Genomic DNA, 24,471 nt, shown 5'->3' with positions numbered 1-24,471 from the left:
TGCTGGAAAAATCTATAAGTGAAGCCTGGGCCAGTCGCCGGCCTCCTCCCCAAGGAGTGGCAGAGCCAGGCCCATCTCCTGGAGACCAGGTGGACAAGATGCTCGAGACCTTTACACAGCTGCACAGTCACGTTCAGAGCAGCTGCTTAAGCAGGATTTTAGGATCTTGCTGACCAGGCAAAGTTTTTAAAGGAGTCAACAAATACTCTGCCTTCATTTTCTCCTGCCCAGTCCCTCTGCCCCATCTCACCTGGGCCCTCTATACCTCTCCCTCCCCTCCCCACCCACTCCCCCCGGGCCGTGGCATCAGGACCATGGCATCGGGACCCTGGTCCCAATCTCCTCACTCTGGTTCTTCTGGCACATGCTGCAGGAGAAACCTTCCTCCCGCTCTGCTGTGAGCACACCGCTCCCAACTAAAACACCTCAACAAATCCCAGTTTCCTACAGGACCACGTCCAAACTGAGGTCCCTTTTAGCTCCCATAGGCTATGTGTGACTTGGCCCCAAATGACCTTTCCAGCCTATTTCTTTATCCTCCTCAGTCATTCATTCGCATCGGCATTCAGGGAGCATTTTCTGTGTGCCAGGCACCGCGCCAAGCTCTCTAAGTGCATTAACTTATGTTGTCCTCACAACAACCCTGCACCGATGTTGCCAGTGATCACACCATGCTGCCCTTCCCCAAACACAGACTGCACTTTCCTGCCACCGAGTTTTTGCCCATGCTGTTCCCAGTCCTGGCAAGCTCCTCCCGCCACACTCCCAGCTACTAAAACACGGCATGGCCATTCGTGCCAGGCTCACGTGCTCGCCCTTCTAGGGAGCCTTCCCCAGTCCCACCGCTGAAGCAAGCTTGTCCCCTGTTTTCGTCTGTGTAGCACTGGCCGTGCTTTCCCTCAGGCTACCTGTGTAGCTATCGTTCTTCCCTTCCCGGTCGCAGTCACTGAGGGCCAGGACTGTCCTTGTGCGTCTGTGTAATCCCCACCATGCCTAGGACGGGAATTCAGAATGCAGCCTCCCCTCTCCCGTGTGAATAGCTGAGCAGGAAGTTCCTGGGCTGCCCCAGCCACGGAGGGGCATAAAGGTTGCTACACAAGCATCTCATGGCAGCTGACATCTATGTCACTTTCTACACTATGTGTTCACATTCTCCTCCCTTAGGTGGAACTTAATTCCCCTCCCCTTGGATGTGACTGGACTCACTTCCATCAAACAGAATACGGTGGAGGTGATGGCAGGCAACTTCCGAGACTGGACCAGAAAAGGCCTTGCGGCCTCCTCTTTGCCTCTCTTGGGTCCCTCCCTGTGGGGACAGTCAGCTTCCATGCTCACTGCTCACTGAAGCAGTGTCTATGGCAAGGAACAGAGTGAGCCATCTTCGAAGTGGACCCTCAGCCCCAGACAAGTGTTCAGATGACCTCATCGGAGCTAGAACCACCCAGCTAAGCCATTCCTAGGTTTCTGACCTTCAGAAACAACATGAAATAATAAATGTTTGTTGGCTTAAGCTGCTACATTTTGGAATAATTTGTTACACAGCAATAGATCCTAACCCACACCCTGATCAGAAATTATTTTTCCCCACAAAAAAGGGTTGAAAACACCCAGGCTTCATGTCAGCGAGGCAGAAGCACGGGTGTGAGCAGAGCACAGGAAGTTCAAGTTCCCAGCAGAGCTGTGGCATCAAGTTACCAGAGCGGGTCATGCTCTGGTCATCAGGAACTGAGGGTGAACATCTTGCAGCCTTCACTAGAAGGTAGAAAAGCTTCCTATGCAGCAACGCAGGTAAACACGCACCTGCCTGGAGATCAGGTCATAAGCAGAAACAAGGAAAGACAGGCCCTCATCGGGGAAAATGATGTCTCAGGGCACGCAGCACACACGGCTCGGCAAGTGCAGGCAGAGGGTAACAGGCGAGAAGAGGCACAGAGCCAGAGCCAGAACAGAGATGGTCGTTCACTGGCAAGAGCACAGGCTGTGGAATGAGATAAGCCTGGGCTGGATCCCGGCTCGAACCCTTGGGCCACTCACTCCCTTACCTGTCCTGAACTCAGTGAGCTCATGTGGAAAAGACTGACACAGGCCTCCGAAGAGGACTGGATGTCTGTATCAGAATTACAAAGTCCACCGCGGATAACTGTATACTAATGTATTTGGTTTTCCTCACAGAGTTGTATGTTCAAGGACGATTATTGAATATCTGCTACGTTCCAGCCACAGGGGTTAGAAAGGCAGCGTGAACTGGCAGGTGCAGCTCCTGCCTCCACGGACCTTGTAATTAGGTGGGGCCATCTAAGCAGTTACACAGACAATCAAATTACCTGCCCAGCCACTGTCGTCTTTATGGTCACCGCAGTGAACAGTCTGTGTCCAGAGTGGACAAATGTGGGCATCAGCTTTTAATGCCAGGTTTATTTCTGAATGTAATTCACATTAGACTTGAACAAAATAGCATCCAATGAATGCTGACTAATCGAATCTCCAATACTGAGTGCCCACTACAAACAGATGTTCGCTTCTTAAGGCCTCATCCCATTAAAGCACATTTCCTCACAGTGATTCAAGGGGGGATATTGAAAGAGCAATTATAAAGGGAGAGGCTGAGACAGGCGAGAGCCAGTGATTGATGAAGCCGGTCTCAGGAGAGGGGGGAGGGGAGGTCTCAGGAGAGGGGGAAGGGGGCATCAGGAAAGAGGCTTCGGCCTTGGGAAGAAAGTGTGGTAAGGAAGAGAATAGAGGCTGGTCTCTCATTTCTAATTTTAAAAACGCTGACATTTACAAGGAACAATGAAATAGAATTTTACAAGAAAGAATTGTACTGCTGTGATGAATGTATACATGTGTTAATTGGTGCACATCCCCTCTTAACAAAAATGGAGACTTAGAATAATGGATTACTGCCAGCTGCAATCATACGTAAATTCCACTTCTCTGCTTATAACCCCCAGGTTTATTTATTATGTATCTCAGTCCTTGGGAAATAAAATTATTTCCCCATCCTCTTTACAACAACATTTTCAATATTCCTTAACTGCTTTATGAAAGAAGAAAAAACTGTGCATTAAGATTTTAATGCTTAAAATCTTCCTACAGATTTTCGTAGGCAATTTATGTTGTCATGGAAACATATTAAGTCTCTGTTCAAAAATCGTGCCTACATTTGATACAGTCAAGTGTTCCCCAAGAAGGGAAGCGGGCTCCCTCGCGGGCGCTGACGGAGGCAGGCACCGAAGGCTGGCAGTTGCCGGCTGTTGTCAGGAGTTGGTTCAAGGAAGTGGGGTCTGTAGATTCAAAAGGAGAGAACATCCCTGAGCCTAGAGCAGTGGTTCTCAACCTTTGGGGGTCGAACGACCCTTTCACAGGGGTCGCCTAAGACCATCGGAAAACACATATATAATCACATATTGTTTTTGTGATTAATCACTGTGCTTTAATTATGTTCAATTTGTAACAATGAAATTGGGGGTCACCACAACATGAGGAACTGTATTAAAGAGTCGTGGCATTAGGAAGGTTGAGAACCACTGGCGTAGAGGCTCGCCTGGGGTTGAGTGTAAGTTGCTTCCTCCTGGCAGCAACAACTGGACCCAGAGAGGAGCTTTAAGATCTGTTCATGTGTATATGCTTGAACATATCTTTCAGCTTCTTTCGTGTGAAAGGGCGAAAAGGGAATCTTACAGAGAATGCTAGCCATGTCGGATGGCTCTTCTCATCCATTACTATCCCATAAGCACGTGCACAGCAATGAAACCATGGCTGATGATTTTGTAAAGTAAGAGAAGCACACATTTGGGCAAAAACTATCTGTATGTAAAGAAACGTTTGAAGCTAATCTAATGAGAATAGAGAATGAGTGAAAGAATCCTCCCCTTTCCTTACATGGAAAGGTTGATGTGGGTAACAGTTGGCCATGACAGCTGTCAGGACGCGGGTCCCTTTATTAGGAAAACAGCTCCTTCTGCAGATCACTGCTGGCGAAGTCAGAGGCCCCTGTGCACCTGAGAAATAGCATCTCATGAGAAAGCCCATGTGCACAATATGGGCAGAATTATGAGGACAATTAGTTAAAAATGGAATCTGCTCAAACTAGGAGTCAATTCTACATAAATTAATTTAGGTTGCAGTGTTTACTAGACACTATGCTTGGAACTGCAAGGGAGGAAAAGGGTGCAAAATAAGAAACCTACAGTTGGCAGAGGTGGAGGGTCAAAATGGGGGGAGCGTGGTGATGAAAATAAGTACATATATAAACAGACCTCAAGTAGAAACAAATAAGAGCTAGATAACAGGTTATAAGAAAATTATAATCACGGTCTTCTCCTTTTGCCTCATCCCCCATGTCCCCATTATTATCTTGGTTGATTAGCCACAGGAATGCCTTTTCCCATGCTGGAGTGGCTGTGCCGCAAGACCACAGCGTGATCTGGTTGAGGTTGAGGGAAGGCTGCAATCTTCTGGCTAGTTGGGTCCCCAAGGATCTGTGCCCATTACTTGCAGAAAGATGGTTCCTAAGACAGGAAATGGGAACGCTGAGAGTGAGCTCTGAAAGGTGGGAGGAAGCGCTACCTCTTTCGGGGGGCGGGGGGTAAACTTGGAATTCTGGAAGTACACTCCTATGAGATGACCGGTACATAGTGCCAAAGACACTGTATGATATATCTAGTGAAGTGCTCAATAAGTCGGCTTCCACACTCTGTGTTCTGTGCACAGGAAGTACTAAGCACTATAAATATCCTTTTAACAAATAAAGCTGGTGCTGCAAAAACCATCTTGAGACCCATGCTAAGTTACTCTTTTAAATGAAGCTCAATTATAAGGGAACTAGAGGCCTGGTGCACAAAAATTTGTGCACCCAGGAGGGTCCCTCAGCCTGGCCTGTGCCCTCTCGCAGTCTGGGACCCCTCGGGGAATGACCACCTGCTGGCTTAGGCCTGCTCCCCGGGGGATTGGGCCTAAGCTGGCAGTCAGACATCCCTCTGGCAGCCCGGGAGTCCTTGGGGGATGTCCACTTGCCAGCGGGGAGCAGGCCTAGCTGCAGTCGGACATCCCTAGCACTGCTGAGGAGGCGGGAGAGGCTCCCACCACCACCGCTGTACTGGCAGCTGTCAGCCTGGCTTGTGGCTGAGCAGAGCTCCCACTGTGGCCACCAGGGGGCAGCTCCTGCATTGAGTGTCTGCCCCCTGGTGGTCAGTGTGTGTCATAGTGACCAGTGATTCCCAGTCGCTCTGCTGTTAGGGTCAATTTGCATATTACCCTTTTATTATATAGGATAGAGGCCTGGTGCATGGGTGGGGGCTGGCTGGTTTGCCCTGAAGGGTGTCCCGGATCAGAGTGGGGGTCCCGCTGGGGTGCCTGGCCAGCCTGGGTGAGGGGCTGAGGGCCATTTTCAGGCTGGCCACACCCCCTTCAGGGTGGAGATCCCCGCTGGGGTGCCTGGCCAGCCTGGCTGAGGGGCTGATGGCTGTTTGCAGGTTGGCCACAGCCCCTTTAGAGTGGAGGTCCCCCCTGGGGTGCCTGGACAGCCTGGGTGAGGGGCTGATGGCTGTTTGCAGGTTGGCCACAGCCCCTTTAGGGTGGAGGTCCCCCCTGGGGTGCCTGGCCAGCTTAGGTGATGGGCTGATGGCTGTTTGCAGGCTGGCCACAGCCCCCAGCCACCCAAGCTCCCAGTGGAGGCTGGCTGGAAGCAGGTATCCGGGATTTATTTATCTTCTATAATTGAAACTTTGTTGCCTTTTGCGGAGGCCACAGCTGGCCAGAGCAGGCGGGAAGCTTAGCTTCCTCCATCTCCGGGGCAACCAAGCCTCCTGCTTGCTCCAGCTCCGTGGCTGCCTGCTGTCATCTTGGTTGGGTTAATTTGCATATAGTCGCTCTGATTGGCTGGTGGGCGTGGCTTGGGCATAGCAAAGGTATGGTCAGTTAGCATCTTTGTCTTTTATTAGTGTAGATACTAGGAACAACTTGTTGTCCTAAATTTGACAATATAGGTGAAATGGACAAATTCTTAGAAAGATGGAAATTATAAAACTGACTCAAAAGAAATAGAAGTCTGAGTGAATGTATATCAAGAAAAGAAATTGAATTAGTAATCTAAAATCTTTACACAAAAATAATCCAGTCCCAGATGGTTTCTCTGGTGAATTCTATCAAACTTTAAGGAAAAAATAAATACCAATTCTAACAATCTCTTTTTTAAAGTAAAGGAAGAGATAAAACTTCCCAAATCATTTTAAGATGGGCAATATCATGTATTACCCAGATACCAAGCCAGTCAAAGACATAAGAAAACTACAGGTCAATATTCCTCATGAATATAGATATTAAAACACTTAATTACTCTTTATCAGTAAATCAAATCCAGCAACATATAAAAAGATTAAGCACCTCAACCAAGTGAGGTTTATCCCAGGAATGCAAGTTTTAAAATCCAAAATCAACGTAATATACCACTTCATAGAATAAAGTGCAGAAACCATATGATCACCATAATAGACACTTAGAAATGTTTGACAAAATCTAACAACTTTCCATGATTAAAAAACTCAGCAAGCTAGGAATAGAGGGAATTTCCTCAACCTAATAGGCAACATCTAAAAAAATCCTACAACTAACATTATACTCAATGGTAAAAGACTAAACGCTTTCCTCTCAAGATCAGGAGAAAGGCAAGGATGTCACTCTCATCACTTCCATTCCACATTGTACTGGAGATCATAACAAGTATAATAAAATAATAAAAAGAAATTAAAGTATACAGATTAGAAAAGTAGTAAAAATATCATTATTTGCATATAACATGACCTTCAATTTCAGAAAATCCTCAGGAACCTACAAAAAGTATTAGAACAACTGAGTGAGTTAGCAAGGCTGCTAGATACCCAATCAATATACAAAAATTAATTGTCTTTCTCTAGATTAGTAACAAACATTGGGAAAATAAAAACATTTAAAAACCCATTCACAATAGCATCAGAAAGAATGGAATACTTAGGAAAATATTTAACAAAAGAAATGCAAGTCTGTACACTAAAAATGATATAACACTGCTGAGAGAAATGAAATATCTAAATAAATAAAGACATATACCATGTTCAAAAATTTGAAGATTTAATATTAAGATGGCAATTCTAGAAATTGGTCTATAAATTCAAAGCAATCCTTACAAAAATTCCAGGGCTTTTTGTAGAAAATGACAAGCTGATCTTAAAGAATTGCCAAAACAATTTTGAGAAAGAAAAAAAAATTTCTAAGGAGTTACACTACCTGATTTCAAAACTTATTATACAGCTAGAGTATGTTACTGGCATATAGATAGACACACAGCTCCATGAGCAAAATGGAGTTCAGAATAGATCTTAGCATACAGTAGTGTGTTGGAACTGATTTATACTGGCTCACAGAGCTGATTGTTAAATTTTCAGTAGCTGGAAATCAGCCATGTGAAAGTATTCATATCAGGAAAGTGGACTACAGATCAGGGCCCTCCAGAGAGCCAGTTGTTAAACATTTACCATCATACCACTGCTCACATTTACGGTTGACTTATTTTTGACAAAAGTGCTAAGTTAATTAATTCAATGGGGATAAGGATCATTGTTTCAACGAATGGTGCTGGGGAAACTGGATATCCATAGGAAAAGAAAATGAATCTCAACCATGAGCTTACAACATACACACAAAAATTAGAGTCACATGCCACTTAACAAAAGGATATATTCTGAGAAATCCATCATTAGGCAATTTCATCATTCTCCAAACATCATAGAGTGTACTTACTCAAACCTAGATAGTATAGCAACTATCATAATTACATGTGCTATACTAGTACTTTTATAGGACTGGCAGCACAGTAAGTTTGTTTACACCAGCATCATCACACACTCATGAGTAATGCATTGTGCTACAACATTACCACGGCTACAATGTTGCTTGGCAGTAGGAATTTTTCAGCTTCCCTATAATCTTATGGGACCACCATCATATATGCCATCCATTGTTGATGAATTGTCATTATGCAGCACATGACAGTAATAAGACATAGACTATAGACCTAAATGTAAACTCTGAAACCAGACAACTTCCAAAAGAAAACATAAAAGAAAATCTTTGTGACCCTGGAGTAGGCAAAGATTTCTTAGATATGACACAAAAACCAAAAACAGTAAAAAAAAAAAAAATAAAGTTAATCAATATTAAACATTTTTACTCTTCAAAATATACCATTAAGACAAGGAAAAGACAACCCATAGTCTGACAGAAAATATTTGCAAAGCATATCTATATATATAAAAGGCTAATATGCTAAGTATCTGACCATCTGACTGGTTGCTATGATGCGCACTGACCACCAGAGGGCAGACACTCAACGCAGGAGCTGCCGTGACACGCACTGGCCATTTACAGAGAAAAGGCACTGTGGACCTGGCACCCACAAAGCAACACTCAGCTTCCCCCAAGTGGGACACAGGCCCTGCCACCACCCCAGGGCGACAGCCCACCAAATCATAGCCGATGCTGCTGAGACCCCATGGTGCAAAATGCGGCCCATGGCCCAGCCTAGTCCAGCCCAGAAATGGTCTCTGTGGGAACCAGGTAATGACATCACGTAGCAACGCCCAGCTTCTTCTCCCTAGTGACTAGCCTTCTTGGAGTTTCTTCAGTCCAGGAGCATGACTTGCTCTGTAGCTAGGTGGAAACATTTTACACTGTAACCAAATATCTGTTAAGCATTTTCCCATCCTCATCTCATTTGATCCTCACAGAAGTTCTGGAATAGGTAGATAGGAAGCTCTGTGGAATCCTATTTTCTTTTCATTAGCCAGAAAACGGAGATTTAGAAAGTTTAGAAACCTGACCTGACTAAAAAGAAGAAATGTGGACCTTGAAAATGACTTCAGGTTTTCTCACTGCGCAGAATATAGTCAAAGACTGCTGCAGTTAAATATTTTACCTTTGTTTTCCCTGTATGATCTACAATAATAATAATCTGCTTCGTGTTGATATTTACTGCTGGGTTGCTGACAATTACCTGAAAGAGAAGTTAGGGTGCTTCACTGGGCTGGAAAAAGTTTAGCTAAATCAGAAAGCGGGTCTAATTAAGCAAGTTTATTCTCTCTATATAAAAGGCTAAGTTGACTCATGCATGCGTGATACATATAAAGCTCTCACTGGCGCCAATCTCACACATGTGTTTTGAACTGTCATTGTCGATTGTGAATTTGGTTGACACTTCTTTTATAGAGAAAGGGCGAATAGTGATATTAAAATATTTCTTCTAATTAATTGCCTTTCAATGTGCACAAATTTGTGCACCAGGCCACTAATCTCTTATAAAGGATTTGTATCAGAATATATAAAGATCTCTTAAAACCCAATGAGTTTTAAAAAATACTAATTTTTAAAATAGGAAAAATATTAATAGACACTTCACTAAAGAATACATACAAATGGCAAATAAGCACATAAAAAAGATGGGCATTAGAAAAGTACAAATTATAACCACAGTGAGATACAACCATATACTCACTAAAATGGCCAAAATAAAGAACCCTGGTAACACTAAATGCTGGCAAGAATGTGGAACTAGATCTCTCAAACATTGCTGATGGGAATGGTACAGTTACTTTGGAAAAAAAACAAACACGTTTTAAAGTTAGCCTTTTACACTTACGATATGATGCAGCAATTTTACTCTGAAGTATCAAAGAGAAATGGAAACATATACCTACAACTTGTACACAAATTGATAACCAAAAAGCTGGAAATAATCCAAATGTTCATTAATAATGAATGAATAAACAAAATGGGTTAATCCACATAATAAAACAGTGTTCAGCAGTAAAAGGAAATGAGCCAATATGGATGAATCCCCAAAATATCATGCTAAATGAGAGAAGCCCAACAGAAAACATTGCCTGTTATATGATTCCATTACATGAAATTTCTAGACAAGACACTAGAAACAGAAAGAAGGGTGGTTGCCTAGGCCTGGGGAGGGAGGGGGGACTGGCTGTAATTGAGCATATAAATGGCAGCATTCTGAAACCATCTTTCAGGGATGGTTGCACCACTGCATAAATTTACTAAATCTCATCAAACTGTGCATTTAAAAGGGGTGAATTCTGCGTTAGGTAAATGATAACCTGATGAAGCTGTTTGAAAATCCAGCTGGGACGTCCTCTTCCCTGACATCCCTCCCCTTGCAGGGAGGCGGCCCCTGCCTCGCTGGTGCCCAGGGCCTTCCCTGTGCCAGCTTGTCTGTTGGTTATTTGTTCTCCAGTCCCTCTATGAGGCTTGGAAAGGCAGAGGTGGCTTCCGAGCCTCTTTGTGCCCCTGGTGCCTGGTTTGGAGGCTGGATCAGTTCAGCATGACCTTGGTGTTGCTGAACAAACACTCTTGACTTCACTTTTTTAATTATAAAAGTAACACATAGCAATTACAGTCAGTTTTCCATTTCTCTTTTTTCTATTAATTTGTAATCTATAGGTGTTAGAGAGAAAAATAAAAGATAACAATTCTTTGCAAGTATTTTTCCCGGTTGTCTTTTGCCTTATATATGGATATAGCGCCATGTAGATCCACTTACATATTCAGAGAGAGATAAAATATGGATATATGCAAATCCATATCTATATACTAGTATCCATGTAAAAGCTTTAAATTTACACATGGCCTAACCTGTTCATCTTTTCTTTGAGCCTGTTTACTCTTGAGGTTATGTTTTTAAAGTCTTCCCTTTTGCCACCATCATATAAATATCTACCTGTAATTTTTTCTTTGCACATTTATGTATTTACTTATTACATTTAAATCTTTAAGCCATTGGGAATATATTACTATGGTCATGTAGCCTGCCCGAGTGGGGAGAGCACCCACTGTTAGCAGATGCGGGGAGAGTGCTGGGTCAGCACAGCAGGTCACCGCCTAACTTCAGGGCACGCAGTGCCTGGTGCATCAGCAGCGCTCGGTGCGTATTTGTTGAATACATAAATCCGTGAATGAAGCCTTTAACACGGCTACTCTTTGATCTGGCAATTCTATTTCTAAGAACTTGTCATGAATAACGGGAAAGCACCTTTTTTCATGTATGACAAACTCTTGATGGTCACCATGTGTAAAGCTGCAAATCCTTTCCTGGCTTGGAAACAAGAATGTATCCTAAGCCTGACAGCGCGGACCATGACGAAATCTCAAATGATGAAACAATATTGACCATAAATATTAAATAGGGGACCCCCAGGATGCCATTTTGGGTGCCATTTAATGTCATGTTTGTTTCTTGTTGCTAATGATTCACTGGAAATGATACTCATTCAAGTCAGCCTTTGGCTGTCTGCACTCTGTCCCACCTGGGGTCACGGAAGCGCAGGGGCTCAGCAGGAAAAGTCGGCCTGGCAGTAATGGGGGGCAGTCTGGTGAGGGGAACCATGGACTTCACTTACCCAGGCACAGTGAACCTTTCATGGCTTCACTGCCTTTCTTCCTTTTTACAGTGTCACTTTACTTCCCACAAGTCTCAGCGGCCTGCTAGCTCTAAAGAAGTGGTAGGCTGCTCAGAGGCTTCGGAGTCTGAGAAAATGTGAGAATGTTTTCCAGGCCATGAATACCGAGGGGTCTCCTCCAAAATGGGCTCTAGAATTTCTTCATGCAGCGCAAAACTCAGTCTTGTCGGTCACTGGCTTGGGCCAGCAACCAGGGGAGCGGTGTGATGATGGGGCCTGGAAGGGACTGTGGCCGGGTGACTTGGGCCACGTGGGCAGTGAAAGGCGGGGATTGGGAGAGACTGGAGGTTGGAGACTCGCATGTGTTTTGTTTAATAATGACTTGAATTAAAGCTCAGGGTCAACTCTTCTAACAAATTATTCATTCATTTACCAAGTGCCTAGAACATCTATAAGATGGTTACGCTTTACTGAGGGGCTACAACCTGTCAGGTGCTTTGTCCTCATTATTTCATTTAATCCTCAGAACCACCTTTCTAGATGGACACGATTACATTCCATTTTGTGGATGAGGAAACTAAGCTCAAAGAGGTGAAGTTGCTGCCTAAGTCCTCAGAGAGACCATGAGCCAGACACAGTGTCAGCACCTCACCGTCTAGTGAGGGGTAGAGGAGAAAAACAGAGCTGAGTCATGTGGGATAAGAGAGAGAAACACGAGGCTGGAAAGGCCCCCAGGCAGGGCCTGTAATCACTCTTCGGGGGTGATGGAGGGAGTCTTATTATTCTAGGTGACAAGAAAAAGCATCACAAGTTGGAAACAGGCCTACCATCCTATTACTTATCTTTTCTCTTTTTGGAACCAAACTAGACTATGCAAAACCAGAGAAGAAATGACTGGAAGCAGAAGTAAAACCATGCAGAGTATCACTGGGTAAGATTCAAAATCCGTCTTCACGCTTGTAATCATTTAACACCGAAGCTCCTGCTTGTGATTTCCCAACAATGGGATTAGCCCCATTTTCTGCCTCGGGAAACTCTGGGGCCATTAGGGGACTCCCAGGGCTCCGGGGGGGGGGGGGGGGGGCGGGGGAGAGATGGCAGGCAATCCAGCAGCAGATGGCCCCACACAGGCCCACCCCTTAATCAGGTTGCTGTGAGGGGCAGCATAAAAAGATAAATGAATTGGTGTTGGGGGCAGGGGGCGCCAGGGCACCAAGGGTGCTGGTTGTAGGAGAGCCAGTATCAAAGGGGGTCAAGGATTGACACCCCCAAACAGCCACCACTTTGCACATGTAGTTAGGCTCATATGTATGTGCCGTGTGTGTGTGTGTGTGTGTGTGTGTGTGTGTGCGCGCGCGCGCGCGTGTTCACGCTCTAGCCGAGCAGTAAGAAGAGGGAGGGCAGTAATGTAAATAAGGGGTCCTTCGCAGTTAGAAATTGATTTGCTTTGAGGTTAATCACAATAATGGTGATGATAATGAAAGCAGCTTACATCACAGAGAACCTTCTCTGTGCCAGGACCTGCATGAGGTACATTTTATGCACTAGGTACATTTTATGCACTATCTCATTTAATCCCCACAGAAACGTTGAGGCAGGCACTATTATTACCATTCTCATTTTACAGGTGGGAAACTGAGGGTGGTTAAGTGTGACCTTGGACAGCAATAAGTAGAGATGCTTAGATGAATCGAGAATAATACAGTAATAGTCAGGACTGAATAGAAGATTCAGCTGAGGCACTGAGATACCATGTTCCAGAGTAAGGCATGCGGTCACAATGCAGGATTTTCAAGGAAAGGCTGGGAGTAAAGGAGGGAGAGGATATAGGTGAGAACTGTGCTGTGCTTTGCCTTCAACTGAAACAAACAGAGAGGCTCAAGGGCACCGGGATCTTGGGGTGGTAGATACTGGGGGATTTGGTGAACCAACAGTACTCTCCTAAGACATCGAAAGGGTCAGAGACAGCTGGCTAGTCTGTCCAGGAGCAGAGAGGAGGAGAAATGGCGGTGTTGGGGTGACTTGTGCTGCTGGTTATGTCAAAGAATGCATGGTGCAGTTTCCATGGCCAGATGGGCAAGAGGGCCACTTCCAGGAGCAAAGAGATCTCAGCAGGAAGAAGCTGGAGGGACTATAGGATGTACAGGGTGGAGGAAGGAGCATGGGTCCAGCAAGAGGGATTCACCTTTAGCAACGTACCTGCAGGGAGAGATCGCAGTGATGAGTACGGGCCTCCCGGGAACCCAGCAGAGCACCCACAAGACAGAGTCCAGAGAGCACCTAGACGCCCCTGGCACAGACCAGAGCGCAGAAGGGAGAAAGCTTGGACTTCAAGTAGACTGACATCTCGACTATAACATGGGACTAGACATTTTCATGATTAGAGAACTTTTACTATGAAATTTGCTGAACAAGTTATAGAACTTGCCCCAAATTTCATGTAAGGGCAGGGGAAGAACTTGCCCCACTGAATAAATTTAAAAGGATTGTGGAAAGCAAAGATAAAGTCACCTTACAGTTATGTCCTGAGTTGCATTTGTTCAATGTAAACATTACATTTACAACTAGTGAAAACATACCATATACCAGAAGCTCAAATAATTGATTTACATACTTTATCTATTTCAAACCCACCCTTTGAAATAGAAGTTATTATACCTATTTTACAGATTAGAACATGGAGACTCAGAGAGGTCAAGTGACCTGTCTAAAGTCATAGAGCTGGTAAGTGGTGGTGCCGGGACCAAAACTCACAAAGACTCCAAGCCTGACTCTTTATGTTGTCTTTGCTTGGGACTCTGGCAGCACAACCTGTGCCTAAAAAAGGGGGTTCCCAGCTTGGCCAGTGTTCTCAGTGGTTGAGCATCTACCTATGAACCAGGAGGTCACGATTTGATTACCAGTCAGGATATATGCCTGGGTGTGGGCTCAATCCTCAGTAGGAGGCAGACAATCAGTGATTCTCTCTCATAATTGATGGTTCTCTCTCTCTCTCTCTCTCTCTCTCTCTCTCTCTCTCTCTCTCTCTCTCTCTCTCTCTCTCCTTCTCCCTTCCTTTCTGAACTATATATGGGAGCTTTTTTCGGCATCTTGAAATCACAAGTACATTTCTTCTGAATTAATTCTCATGCATTCAATAAAGATTTCACTACAAAGACTAAAAGGCTTTGCTCTAAATACTAAGAGACACAAAATGTACTTTTAAAATTTGAGATCAAAGGGATTGGAAAGAAAACAGTTTATTTCACAGCTGCCATCATTTGACTATTTGTCAAAGGATTAATATAAACTGCTGTTGTCATAACCAAATAAAATGATCAAAGAGGCTAGATGTAGATCTGAATTAAAGTTTGTGAAAAAGGCTGGAGACACCCTGGGCGTGTGATGGTGGGTTACACGGAGGGAGCTCCTATAGGGAGCGAGAATAAGGGGAGGAATGCCGGCGGAGGCTGAGTGGGGTGAATGGGAGAAGAGAAAATAGGTCACTGGGCCCGACCAGCATGGCCCAGTGGCCGAGTGTTGACTTAGGAACCAGGAGATCAGGGTTTGATTCCAGGTTGGGGCACATGCCTGGGTTGTGGGCTCGATCTAGTAGGGGGCGTGCAGGAGGCAGCTGATCAGTGATTCTCTCTCATCATTGATGTATCTCTCTCTCCCTCTCCCTTCCTCTATAAAATCAATAAAAATATATTTTTAAAAAAGAAAATAAGTCAGTGAATGTAAACCTTGTTGACACAGGAGCACAAGTTCCAATTCCTGTTCATAGGGTATGCACTGATTTCAGTCTCTCCTATTAATACATTTTAAATATCCACAGCAATGTGATACCTAGAGCAAGGAAAAGACCAGGGCCTGCCTTAGAGAAGAATGCCTGACAGACACACTGTTGGACTTCAAGTCTGTGTCTCTGTGAGTCCATGTGCAGGTGCTCTTGTAATTATAGTCACTACTACTGTCATCACCACCATCATCATCACTGTCTGAGTGCATAACTGATCTTTCTGTCCCAGTCCTCTCCCTGAAATCCGCCTGCCAGAGTTGGAGAACCAGCAGGTGACTTGGGCTTAAACACATCCCACCTTCCGGGGTAAATCTCGTGCGTCTGTCTGGCTCTGGTACCACAGTAATACTGGCCTGACAGAATGAGCTGTGAAGTGTTCTCTTCTATTTTTGGGAAGAGTTTGTGGGGAAAAAAAGAGTATTAATTCTCCTTTGAATGTTTGGTAGAATGCTCCAGCTTATTTGTTTTTGTAAACCATTGTACCTAGTGCATAGTTGACGTTGACAAAGGATATTGAGTTGAAATAAATCTATAGATTTGTATCTTATCTGATGTAATTTATTGTGAATATTTTACTTAAATATTTAAAAGAGTCCACTTGATATATGATAGAATATTACAAAAGTCTGGACTGGAGGCCAAATTTCAGACTATTTATAGTTGAATTTCATAGTTGTGACCTACTAATCAGTCCTAAAAATAAATTCCCTCAAATCCCTCTGGGTACCCAGTGAAATTCACTCAACGAAGTCCTGCACTGAGTTCCAGCTTCCTACCTGTATCCCTCATAAACTCAGTATTCATTAAAGGAGTTCATAACCACATTTTACATGCAAAATGCTTAACTTAGAAAGGCTTCAAAAAAGGTAGTGAGTGAGTTTAAGTGTTCCATTAATAACAAGGATCTATTGCCTTTTAAGAATAATTGTTCTCAAACTCTGAGTGTCAAGCATTACTAGAGAGTTCCACTCTTTCCACCCCTGGGGTAAAGCCCTGGAATCTGTATTATAACATGTTCCTTGGGTGATTCTAAGGAAGACACTTTGAGAAAGACCACTTCAAAGTTTTAGACGAAAGGTGATGAACAAATGAAACAGGTTCTGTAAAGGGCCTGGCACAGTACCTGGCTCCAGGCGGCATGCGTTGGGTGCCAGTGTGACTAGTTTAAGTACAATCTGAATTACTTTGAAGAAGGTTGCGTCTGAGTAAAATTGAACCATTGGTGAGACTGTAGGCCATATCTGTTCCACAATCCCCACTCATTCTCAACAACAACAAAGCACGGCATATCAGAAGGAGCTTGGGTTTGGAATCCCAAATATACCATTTATCAGCTGTATAACTGCAAGAAAGCCACCTGACCTTTCTAAACCGTAGTTTCCTTATCTGTAACACAGGGGTAATATCACCTACCCTGTGTGGCAATGTGAGGATTTAATGAAACACAGTAGCGGTATGTTTCTTAATGGACCTTTGCCCTTTGCGAGCCCCCTTCCCACACTTCCTCCTGCAGATGGTATTACTTAACGGAGGGTCAGATCATAGCACAGAAGCACTTTCACAACTATGAGGACAGACAGCTGTCAGGTGCTGTCTTAGCTAACAAAACTCAAATACGAACGGGGCGGGAGGGGGAGGGTGGGGGGGGGAAGAGGCAGATTCAAAGGCTGGTGACCAGAAGGTCACAGCGACTCAAAGATCACATCTAGATCCAGCTTCTTTCATTGTGTGCTTCTGAACACAAACCTCAACATGAGCCAAGTGAACTCCAGCCAAAGGAGAACATGCTTTTCTCCTCAGGTGCTTTGATATATTTAGGAGGAGACAGGAAGGACCATCAAGGTCAGGTCTAAAAGGAGATCAATGAAAAGCGATTATTTCTGCTGCCCCAGGAGAAAGACACTGGGTATCCAATTATGATACTTACAGGGAATAATACAATTCCATCCAGCAAATGCCACCTGCAAAGGCATTTCTGGTATATTTTGCTGCCAGGGACACCAAGTGTGTGAATGAGTAAATTTCTACCCATGGCGGAATTACCTTAGGGCACCATCTAGACATCTCTTACTTTAAACTCATTAATTTTATCAACAGATAGTTTTAAATGCTAAGAGAGTCTCTTCTGATTCTTTTTATATCCATTTCCTACTAGAGCTTTGGGTTCAAATGGTTAATTCTGTGACCTTGGGGGCAAGTTAGTTTACCTCACTTATTTAATTCTCACTTCAACACTATTAACTCTATTCTATTTCTAGAAAAAAAGAGGTGTGGGGGTGCCTTACCCAAGGTCACTTAGCTAGTGAGTGGTAGACCTACTGGTAACCCTCAGCAGGCTCTATGTTCTCATCTATCCCAACTCTGAGGACCTGCCCAAGGACACCAAGTTAGGTGGGCAAGAGCTCTCTTTCAGATGATCTTCTGGGTCTTTTTATGTCCAACCATTTGAAGTTGTAATCTGCCAGAGGGAAGACTCAATGTGTAATTCTTGTGGGGAAGTGTGTAAAGAAATGCCTCTCAAAAACAGGTAGTCATGCCCTGGCTGGTGTGGCTCAGTTGGTTGGACATCATCTGTGCACTGAAAGGTTGCCGGTTAGATTCCTTATCAGAGCACATGCCTGAGTTGTGGGCTTGATTCCTAGTAGGGGGCATGCAGGAGGCAGTCAATTTATGTTTCACTCTCACATTGATGTTTCTCTCTCTCTCTCTCCCTTCCTGTCTCTAAGAATCAAATTTTTAAAATCTTAAAATGAACAGATCATCACAAGTGAAGCAGGCTTCATGAACTTTATATGCTCCCCCAATTCTTAGATGTAAGTAAATATATCTCTCTTCTTCCTTTCTCGAAGAATACACATCCTCAGTTACCATCATTTCTGCCTTTTATGATTCTAAAATGTACTCAGGGGTGTATATAAAAAATTTTCAGATAAAGAGCATGGCTCTTCTGGACTACGAAAGAATGGAAAAAGTGTGAGGAAGAAACTAAAACCAACCTAGAGTGTTAAGACTGGGGAAGCGTCATGGAAGTTAGAGTCCTCTATCCATCCCTCCAGCCAGCAGGCCAGCCAGCAATTCCTAGAGCCCTGAACTTTAGAGCAGGTAGACATTCCAGAAGTCATTTAAAGCAGTATGGTAATTTTACAGTTTGGGGAGATGAAGTGGAGAGAGGAAAAGTAACTGCATCAAGTCACTCAGCAAACTTGTGGCCAAGCTGGAACCACGCTCAAGCCTCTCATGTCCTCGTCCAGTTTTCCCCACCAGACTAGACTGAGTATTTTAAAGTTGCTAATATATACTGTCATTACAAACAATATATAATATCTGCACAAAACCTAACAGTTTGCAAAGTGCCATTACATAAGCATTTCATTTCGGTTACCATTTACAGGGCAATTAAAATTGTTCCACCGTGTTCTACACGTTTCCTGGTGTTTGCTCATCAATCCCCATGCCACGGGACTTGGGGAGGCAAATGACCTTTCCAACAGGTCCAGCTGCCTGTTGTCTTTTATGTTAACCTTCACACAACTTGAAATTCAATCTCCCTCCTCTGGCCCATACTCTGAGCAAAACATATGATTTTCCATCAGTGTTTGTTGAGTGATTGGTGGGTGGTGCTCAATAATGTTCTCATTCATTTATTCAACATATATTAACCTAGGTGCCGTGGATAGGAGATTGGGACACACTAGAGGACAGAACAAAGTCCTTGCTGTCCTGAGAGCAGTGACTCACATTCCAGTGAGGGGGATGGACAATAAACCAATGAGCAGTTCTATATTGTCAGGTGGCGTAAGTTCTAACAAGACAGGCTGACAGAGTCCCAGGTGCTGTGCCGTGTGTATACATATGTGCTGTGTTACCTAGGGTCCAGGGCAGCCTCTCTGGTGAAGTGATGTGTGAACAGAGACCTGAAGGAAGTGAGCTTTGTGGGCATCTGGGGGAAGAGGGCTCCAGGCAGAATGCTAAGACCCTGAGGCCAGAGGTGTGAGTGAGGAACTGAGGCCAGTGTCAGGGGATTGGAGCTAATGAGGGGAAGAGGGGGAGGAGTGGAGATAAGATAGGGCCTTGCACATCAGACTGAGACTGGGAGCCACTGGAGGATTTGAGCACTCCCATCTAGCGCTGAGCCGCATGTTTTGCCTTCTGTTTCAGGAGGTTAAGAACAGGCACTGCTTGAGTAAAGAGGAGGCAGGGCAACTGGATAGGAGGCAACTTCAGTAGTCCAGATGAGAGCTGACTGTGGAGTGGGCCATCGTAGCTGTGTCTTATCACCAGGCCAAGCAGAAGAGACTCTGAGTAAAGATATTTGCTGAGCCCTGTCTGGTGTGTCTCAGTTGGTTGAGCATCGTCCAGTGCCCCAAAAGATTGCAGGTTTGATTCCCAGTCAGGGCACATGCCAGGGTTGTGGGTTCTATCCCTGGTCAGGTCAGGGTGTGTGTGGGAAGCAGTCGATCATTGTTTCTCTCTCACATCAATGTTTCTCTTTCTCTCCGTCTCCCTTCCTCTCTCTCTAAAAATCAATGAAAACTTTTTTTAAAAAATATATTTTATTGATTTTTTACAGAGAGGAAGGGAGAGGGATAGAGAGTTAGAAACATCGATGAGAGAGAAACATCGATCAGCTGCCTCCTACACACCTCCTACTGGGGATGTGCCTGCAACCAAGGTACATGCCCTTGACCAGAATCGAACCTGGGACCTTTCAGTCCGCAGGCCGACGCTCTATCCACTGAGCCAAACCCGTTAGGGCAGGTCATAGTTCTTTTTGGCCACTCAAAGTTTGAAGCGACACGGAGTTGTTGAGGCGAAGGGAGGCATTTTGGGCAGCCAGGGGGCTGGGAAACACAGCCACGATGGTGTACAAGGCAGCAAGGTCTGCATGGCGACCATTCTCAGCAGTCCCACCACTGTCCCCCCAGCCCCCTGCAGGCAGCCCCTGAGCATCCCTGAGCCACTGGATCTTGGCGCCGGACATGGCAAGCTGAGTGAAGAGCTTGTCCGCCTCCGTACGAGTGATGCCCTCAGGAAGGTCTGTCACCTCCAGCACCCGCCCCAGGACGACATCTGTCATCCCCAGGTCAGTGGAGGCAGATTTGAGTGCTTGTCTCTTACTCCGCTTTCCATGCTTCAATCCACTCTGTCCCTGGTGCACTGTGTAAGTCGACTGGCCATGGAGCAAAGGAGGGCAGATGGACAGATTGTACTGTGATGGCTGGCCCAAGAGGGAGTAGCGCCCATCACCCTGTGCTGGACCCCTGGGCCGGGGGAACTGTGTAAGGACAGGAAGGGGACAGAGTCCTGTGCAGACACTGCTGAGGCTGGTGACAGGAGAGGGTGCTGGAGACTGGGTAGGAGATGTGACGGGGCTGCTACTCATTTGTGTGTTGGCCTGCGGGCTACTGTCAGGGTTGTACAGGTCTCCAGGTTTCTGCCCCCGCTGGTCCATGCTCTAGTATTTACAGTGACTCCACTGGACCATGGATGGGTTCTGGGGAGACTGGGGTCCATTAGGGACATTCAGCTGCATGACCACCACACCTGGTCCAGAAGGCGACACTCCTGAGAACTGCTGTGGCATCTGTGGTGGGCTGCAGAGAAAGGGAGACTGAGGCATCTGGTACTGCTCAGAGCCGGGAGGCTGCAGAAATCCCACAGAAGGGCTCGTACCGTTCTGCTGAGCCTCAGGGATCATGCTGTAGTACACTGGTACCCCTCCTGCTGGGAGACCCCCTTGCACAGATTGGCTTGCAGGGACCATCATGGGTTGCTGGAAAGGCGGCTGGACCACATTTTGCGAGTCGTTACCCACTGGGACTTGGTAAGAAGGCAGTGGAGTATACTGAACCAGCAGGCCTTGCATCTGGCCCCCCATGCCACTCCTCTGGTTGCTGAGCAGGCCCTGGTTCTGTGGTTGCTGGACCCCTATCATGCCTTGGTAAGCCGCCTGCTGCTGGCTAGGCATCATGGGCTGTAAACCTGGCTGCGGGGATAGCTGAGGCAACTGTTGACCACGTTGGGGGCTGTAGGCCACCGGGTGAGAGAGAGGTCGATATTGCTGGTTGGAGTTAGGATACTGTCCAGGGGGATAGTAAGAAACCTGGATTTGCTGAGGAGGCTGCATATAGCCCTGGGGTGGCAGGACTTGCTGAGTAGGTGTTGCATGGCTAGAGGTGGAATAGTTGGAGAGGGGCTGTCCTGTGGAAGCCATGATGAAGCTAGTCTGCTGAGGGTGCTGGGAGATAAGTGGGGGCTGGAACAGAGCTGCGGATGGGTCAGCTGCTTCAGTAGAGCCTTGGCGGTTAAGGCTCATCTGTCCAAAGGGGTTGCTGAGGTCATCTGCCTGTGAGATCATGTGATTATTCAAGGGTGGCTGTTGCTGAGACATGGGTGGAAAAGCAGGAAGTTGCTGCTGCTGCTGCTGTTGCTGGGAAGTATAAGGGAGAAGGCTCCAGACAGACTGGGATGAGGTGCCCTGGTTGCACACTTCTGGGGCACCTAGAGCCATACCTGGCCTGGAGATCCTTCCTGCACTGCCAGCTTTACTGTTCCCAATGCTGTCACCCCGGGTGAGGATAGAGATTCCGCTGAAACTGCTGGCTTTGGTGACAGGGGGCCGCATGCTTCGAACAGAGCCATCGGAGTCCATGCTGCTCCAAGGCCGTGGCTTCAGGGATTTGAGTTCGCTGTCTGTGCTGCTCTGGCGGCTGCTTGAGGTGCGGCTTAGCCCCTCACGGTTTCCCCTGATGTCATTTAGATATCCGTTCTGGCCAGTCTCTCGGGCAAATATTCTCTCTCGGACCCTTTGATATTCCTCCTCTCTCTCTTTTAGTGACTTGCTCCTCCTTCCATCCTGCAATGGAACTCTGACCTGGTTATCAGCTCGGTCCATACTGGCATCATCTCTCTTGAGAATGAATCTCTGTTGAAATTCTGTACTTTTCTCATCCTTTATATGTTCTGAGAACCTCTGTTCAGGGATTCTTGTGTTACTGGTTTTGTTGATGATAACAGCTTTTCCAGTTTGATCAACATTGTGGTCCATCCCAAAATAGGCAGCTACCCGGTGTAATAGCATCCGGTGATATGAGGTCATCTGAGGGAACTTCTTGAACTGGTTATTGTTGTCCTTAATAAATTCCAGAATCTCCTGTTCTAATTTTAGCAGCATCATTCTGTCCCTTGGGTTCTTTTTCACTGTGTTTACAAGAAATTCATGTAGGTCTATTCCAGTGGAGTCCGTATATTCTTGGCTGGAGTTTCTAGACAGCATCTTCCTTGGAACCTTTTCTTTGTTTTTGTCCTTGTCTGTTGGGGTCCAACCCCAGTAGGTCCAGGGATCCCCAAAGGTGTGGACAGAGACGGCGAAGAAGGAATGACACTGAGACAGCGTTCAGTTCAGCAGCCTAGCCAGGATCTCTAGCCAGGATCTCCAGTCAAGTTCTGTCTTTTATTGTCTTGTTACATCTGTATTTATACCAGTTGATTTTAATCCTGTCAATTTCTATTCCAAAGGTTAGGGCGTTTCTTATCTCCATTCCAGGAAGTAAAGATTATGTAGCTTAAGGGTGATTGTTCATAGTTAAAGTGATTAACTACCCGCCTGGCACTTAGTTAAGAGGTTTTTTGGTGTTTTTTTTTTAAATTAAATCTTTATTGTTCAGATTATTACATTTGTTCCTCTTTTTTCCCCCCATAACTCCCCTCCTCCCAGTTCCAGCCCCACCCTCCGCCCTCACTCCCCACCCACTGTGCTCATCCATAGGTGCACGATTTTTCTCCAGTCTCTTCCCGCATCTCCCACACCCCTTTCCCCCCTAAGAATAGTCAGTCCATTCCCTTTCTATGTCCCTGATTCTATTATGATCACCAGATTATTTATTCACTTGATTCTTAGATTCACTTGTTGATAGATGCATGTTTGTTGTTCATAATTTGTATCTTTACCTTTTTCTTCTTCTTCTTCCTCTTCTAAAAGGATACCTTTCAGCATTTCATATAATACTGGTTTGGTGGTGATGAACTCCTTTAGCTTTTCCTTATCTGTGAAGCTCTTTATCTGACCTTCAGTTCTGAATGATAGCTTTGCTGGATAAAGTAATCTTGGTTGTAGGTTCTTGCTGTTCATCACTTTGAATATTTCTTGCCATTCCCTTCTGGCCTGCAAAGTTTCTGTTGAGAAATCAGCTGACAGTCGTATGGGTACTCCCTTGTAGGTAACTGAGTTTCTTTCTCTTGCTGCTTTTAAGATTCTCTCTTTGCCTTTTGCTCTTGGCATTTTAATTATGATGTGTCTTGGTGTGGTCCTCTTTGGATTCCTTTTGTTTGGGGTTCTCTGCGCTTCCTGGATTTGTAAGTCTATTTCTTTCACCAGGTAGGGGAAGTTTTCTGTCATTATTTCTTCAAATAGGTTTTCAATATCTTGCTCTCTCTCATCTTCTGGCACCCCTATAATTCTGATGTTGGTACACTTGAAGCTGTCCCAGAGGCTCCTTACACTATCTTCATATTTTTGTATTCTTTTTTCATTTTGCTTTTCCGGTTGGGTGTTTTTTGCTTCTTCATATTTCAAATCTTTGGCTTGATTCTTGCGATCTAGAGAGTCTGCTATTGGGAGTCTGTATAATATTCTTTATTTCGGTCAGTGTATGCTTAATTTCTAGTTGGTCCTTTATCACAACCTCGAGGGTCTCATTAGATTTCTTGAGGGTCTCATTAAGTTTATCAGCGGTTTCTAGAAAATTCTTGAAAAACCTTAAAACTGTGGTTTTGAACTCTATATCCAGTAGTTTGCTTTCCTCCATTTCTGTCATTTGTGTCCTTTTTCTTTGTCTCCATTTTTATGCTTCACTGTGTCGATAGAGTGGTTTTCTGTACTAGGTGTCCTATAGGGCCCAGTGGCTCAGCCTCCCCAATTACCTGAGGTAGACCCTCTTGGTGCACCCCCTTGTGGGCTTTGTGCACAGTCTTGTAGTTGAGTCTTGATTGTTGTAGGTAACACTGGGAGGGATTGACCTCCAGGCCAATTGGCTGTGAGAATCAGCTGTGTCTGCAGTGGGACAACTTCTGTGCTGGAGACACCCCTCTGGGGCAAGACTTGCTTCAATGGGGCTTTGGTGCTCACTGAGTTTGCCCCCTGAGTGTGTCCTTTATGAATCTGAGGAGCTGCAATCTAGATGGTCCCACTCTGACCACTGGGCACACTGGCTCCTGGATCTCTAAGGAGGTGCTAATCTAGCTTCTGCC

The 24,471-nt window shown here is 45.3% G+C and overlaps 2 protein-coding genes across 2 annotated transcripts in view; both read right to left on the bottom strand.

Annotated features, from left to right (window-relative positions):
* The window catches only part of MAP6 (microtubule associated protein 6), a 79,500-nt gene that overhangs the window by 26,360 nt on the left and 28,669 nt on the right, over positions 1 to 24,471 (bottom strand). The gene's annotated exons all lie outside the window — the stretch shown is intronic.
* On the bottom strand, positions 19,972 to 22,529 carry LOC132241665 (R3H domain-containing protein 2-like). The gene is given in 3 exon segments (XM_059710608.1): positions 19,972 to 20,017; positions 20,019 to 22,000; positions 22,097 to 22,529. Coding segments are annotated over 3 exon segments (2,430 nt in total). The 5' UTR covers positions 22,499 to 22,529.

This window comes from Myotis daubentonii, chromosome 9 (genome assembly GCF_963259705.1).
Source record: "Myotis daubentonii chromosome 9, mMyoDau2.1, whole genome shotgun sequence".
NCBI lineage: Eukaryota > Metazoa > Chordata > Mammalia > Chiroptera > Vespertilionidae > Myotis > Myotis daubentonii.
Note: the sequence above shows the minus strand (reverse complement) of the source record. Positions and strands in the feature narration are given on the sequence as shown.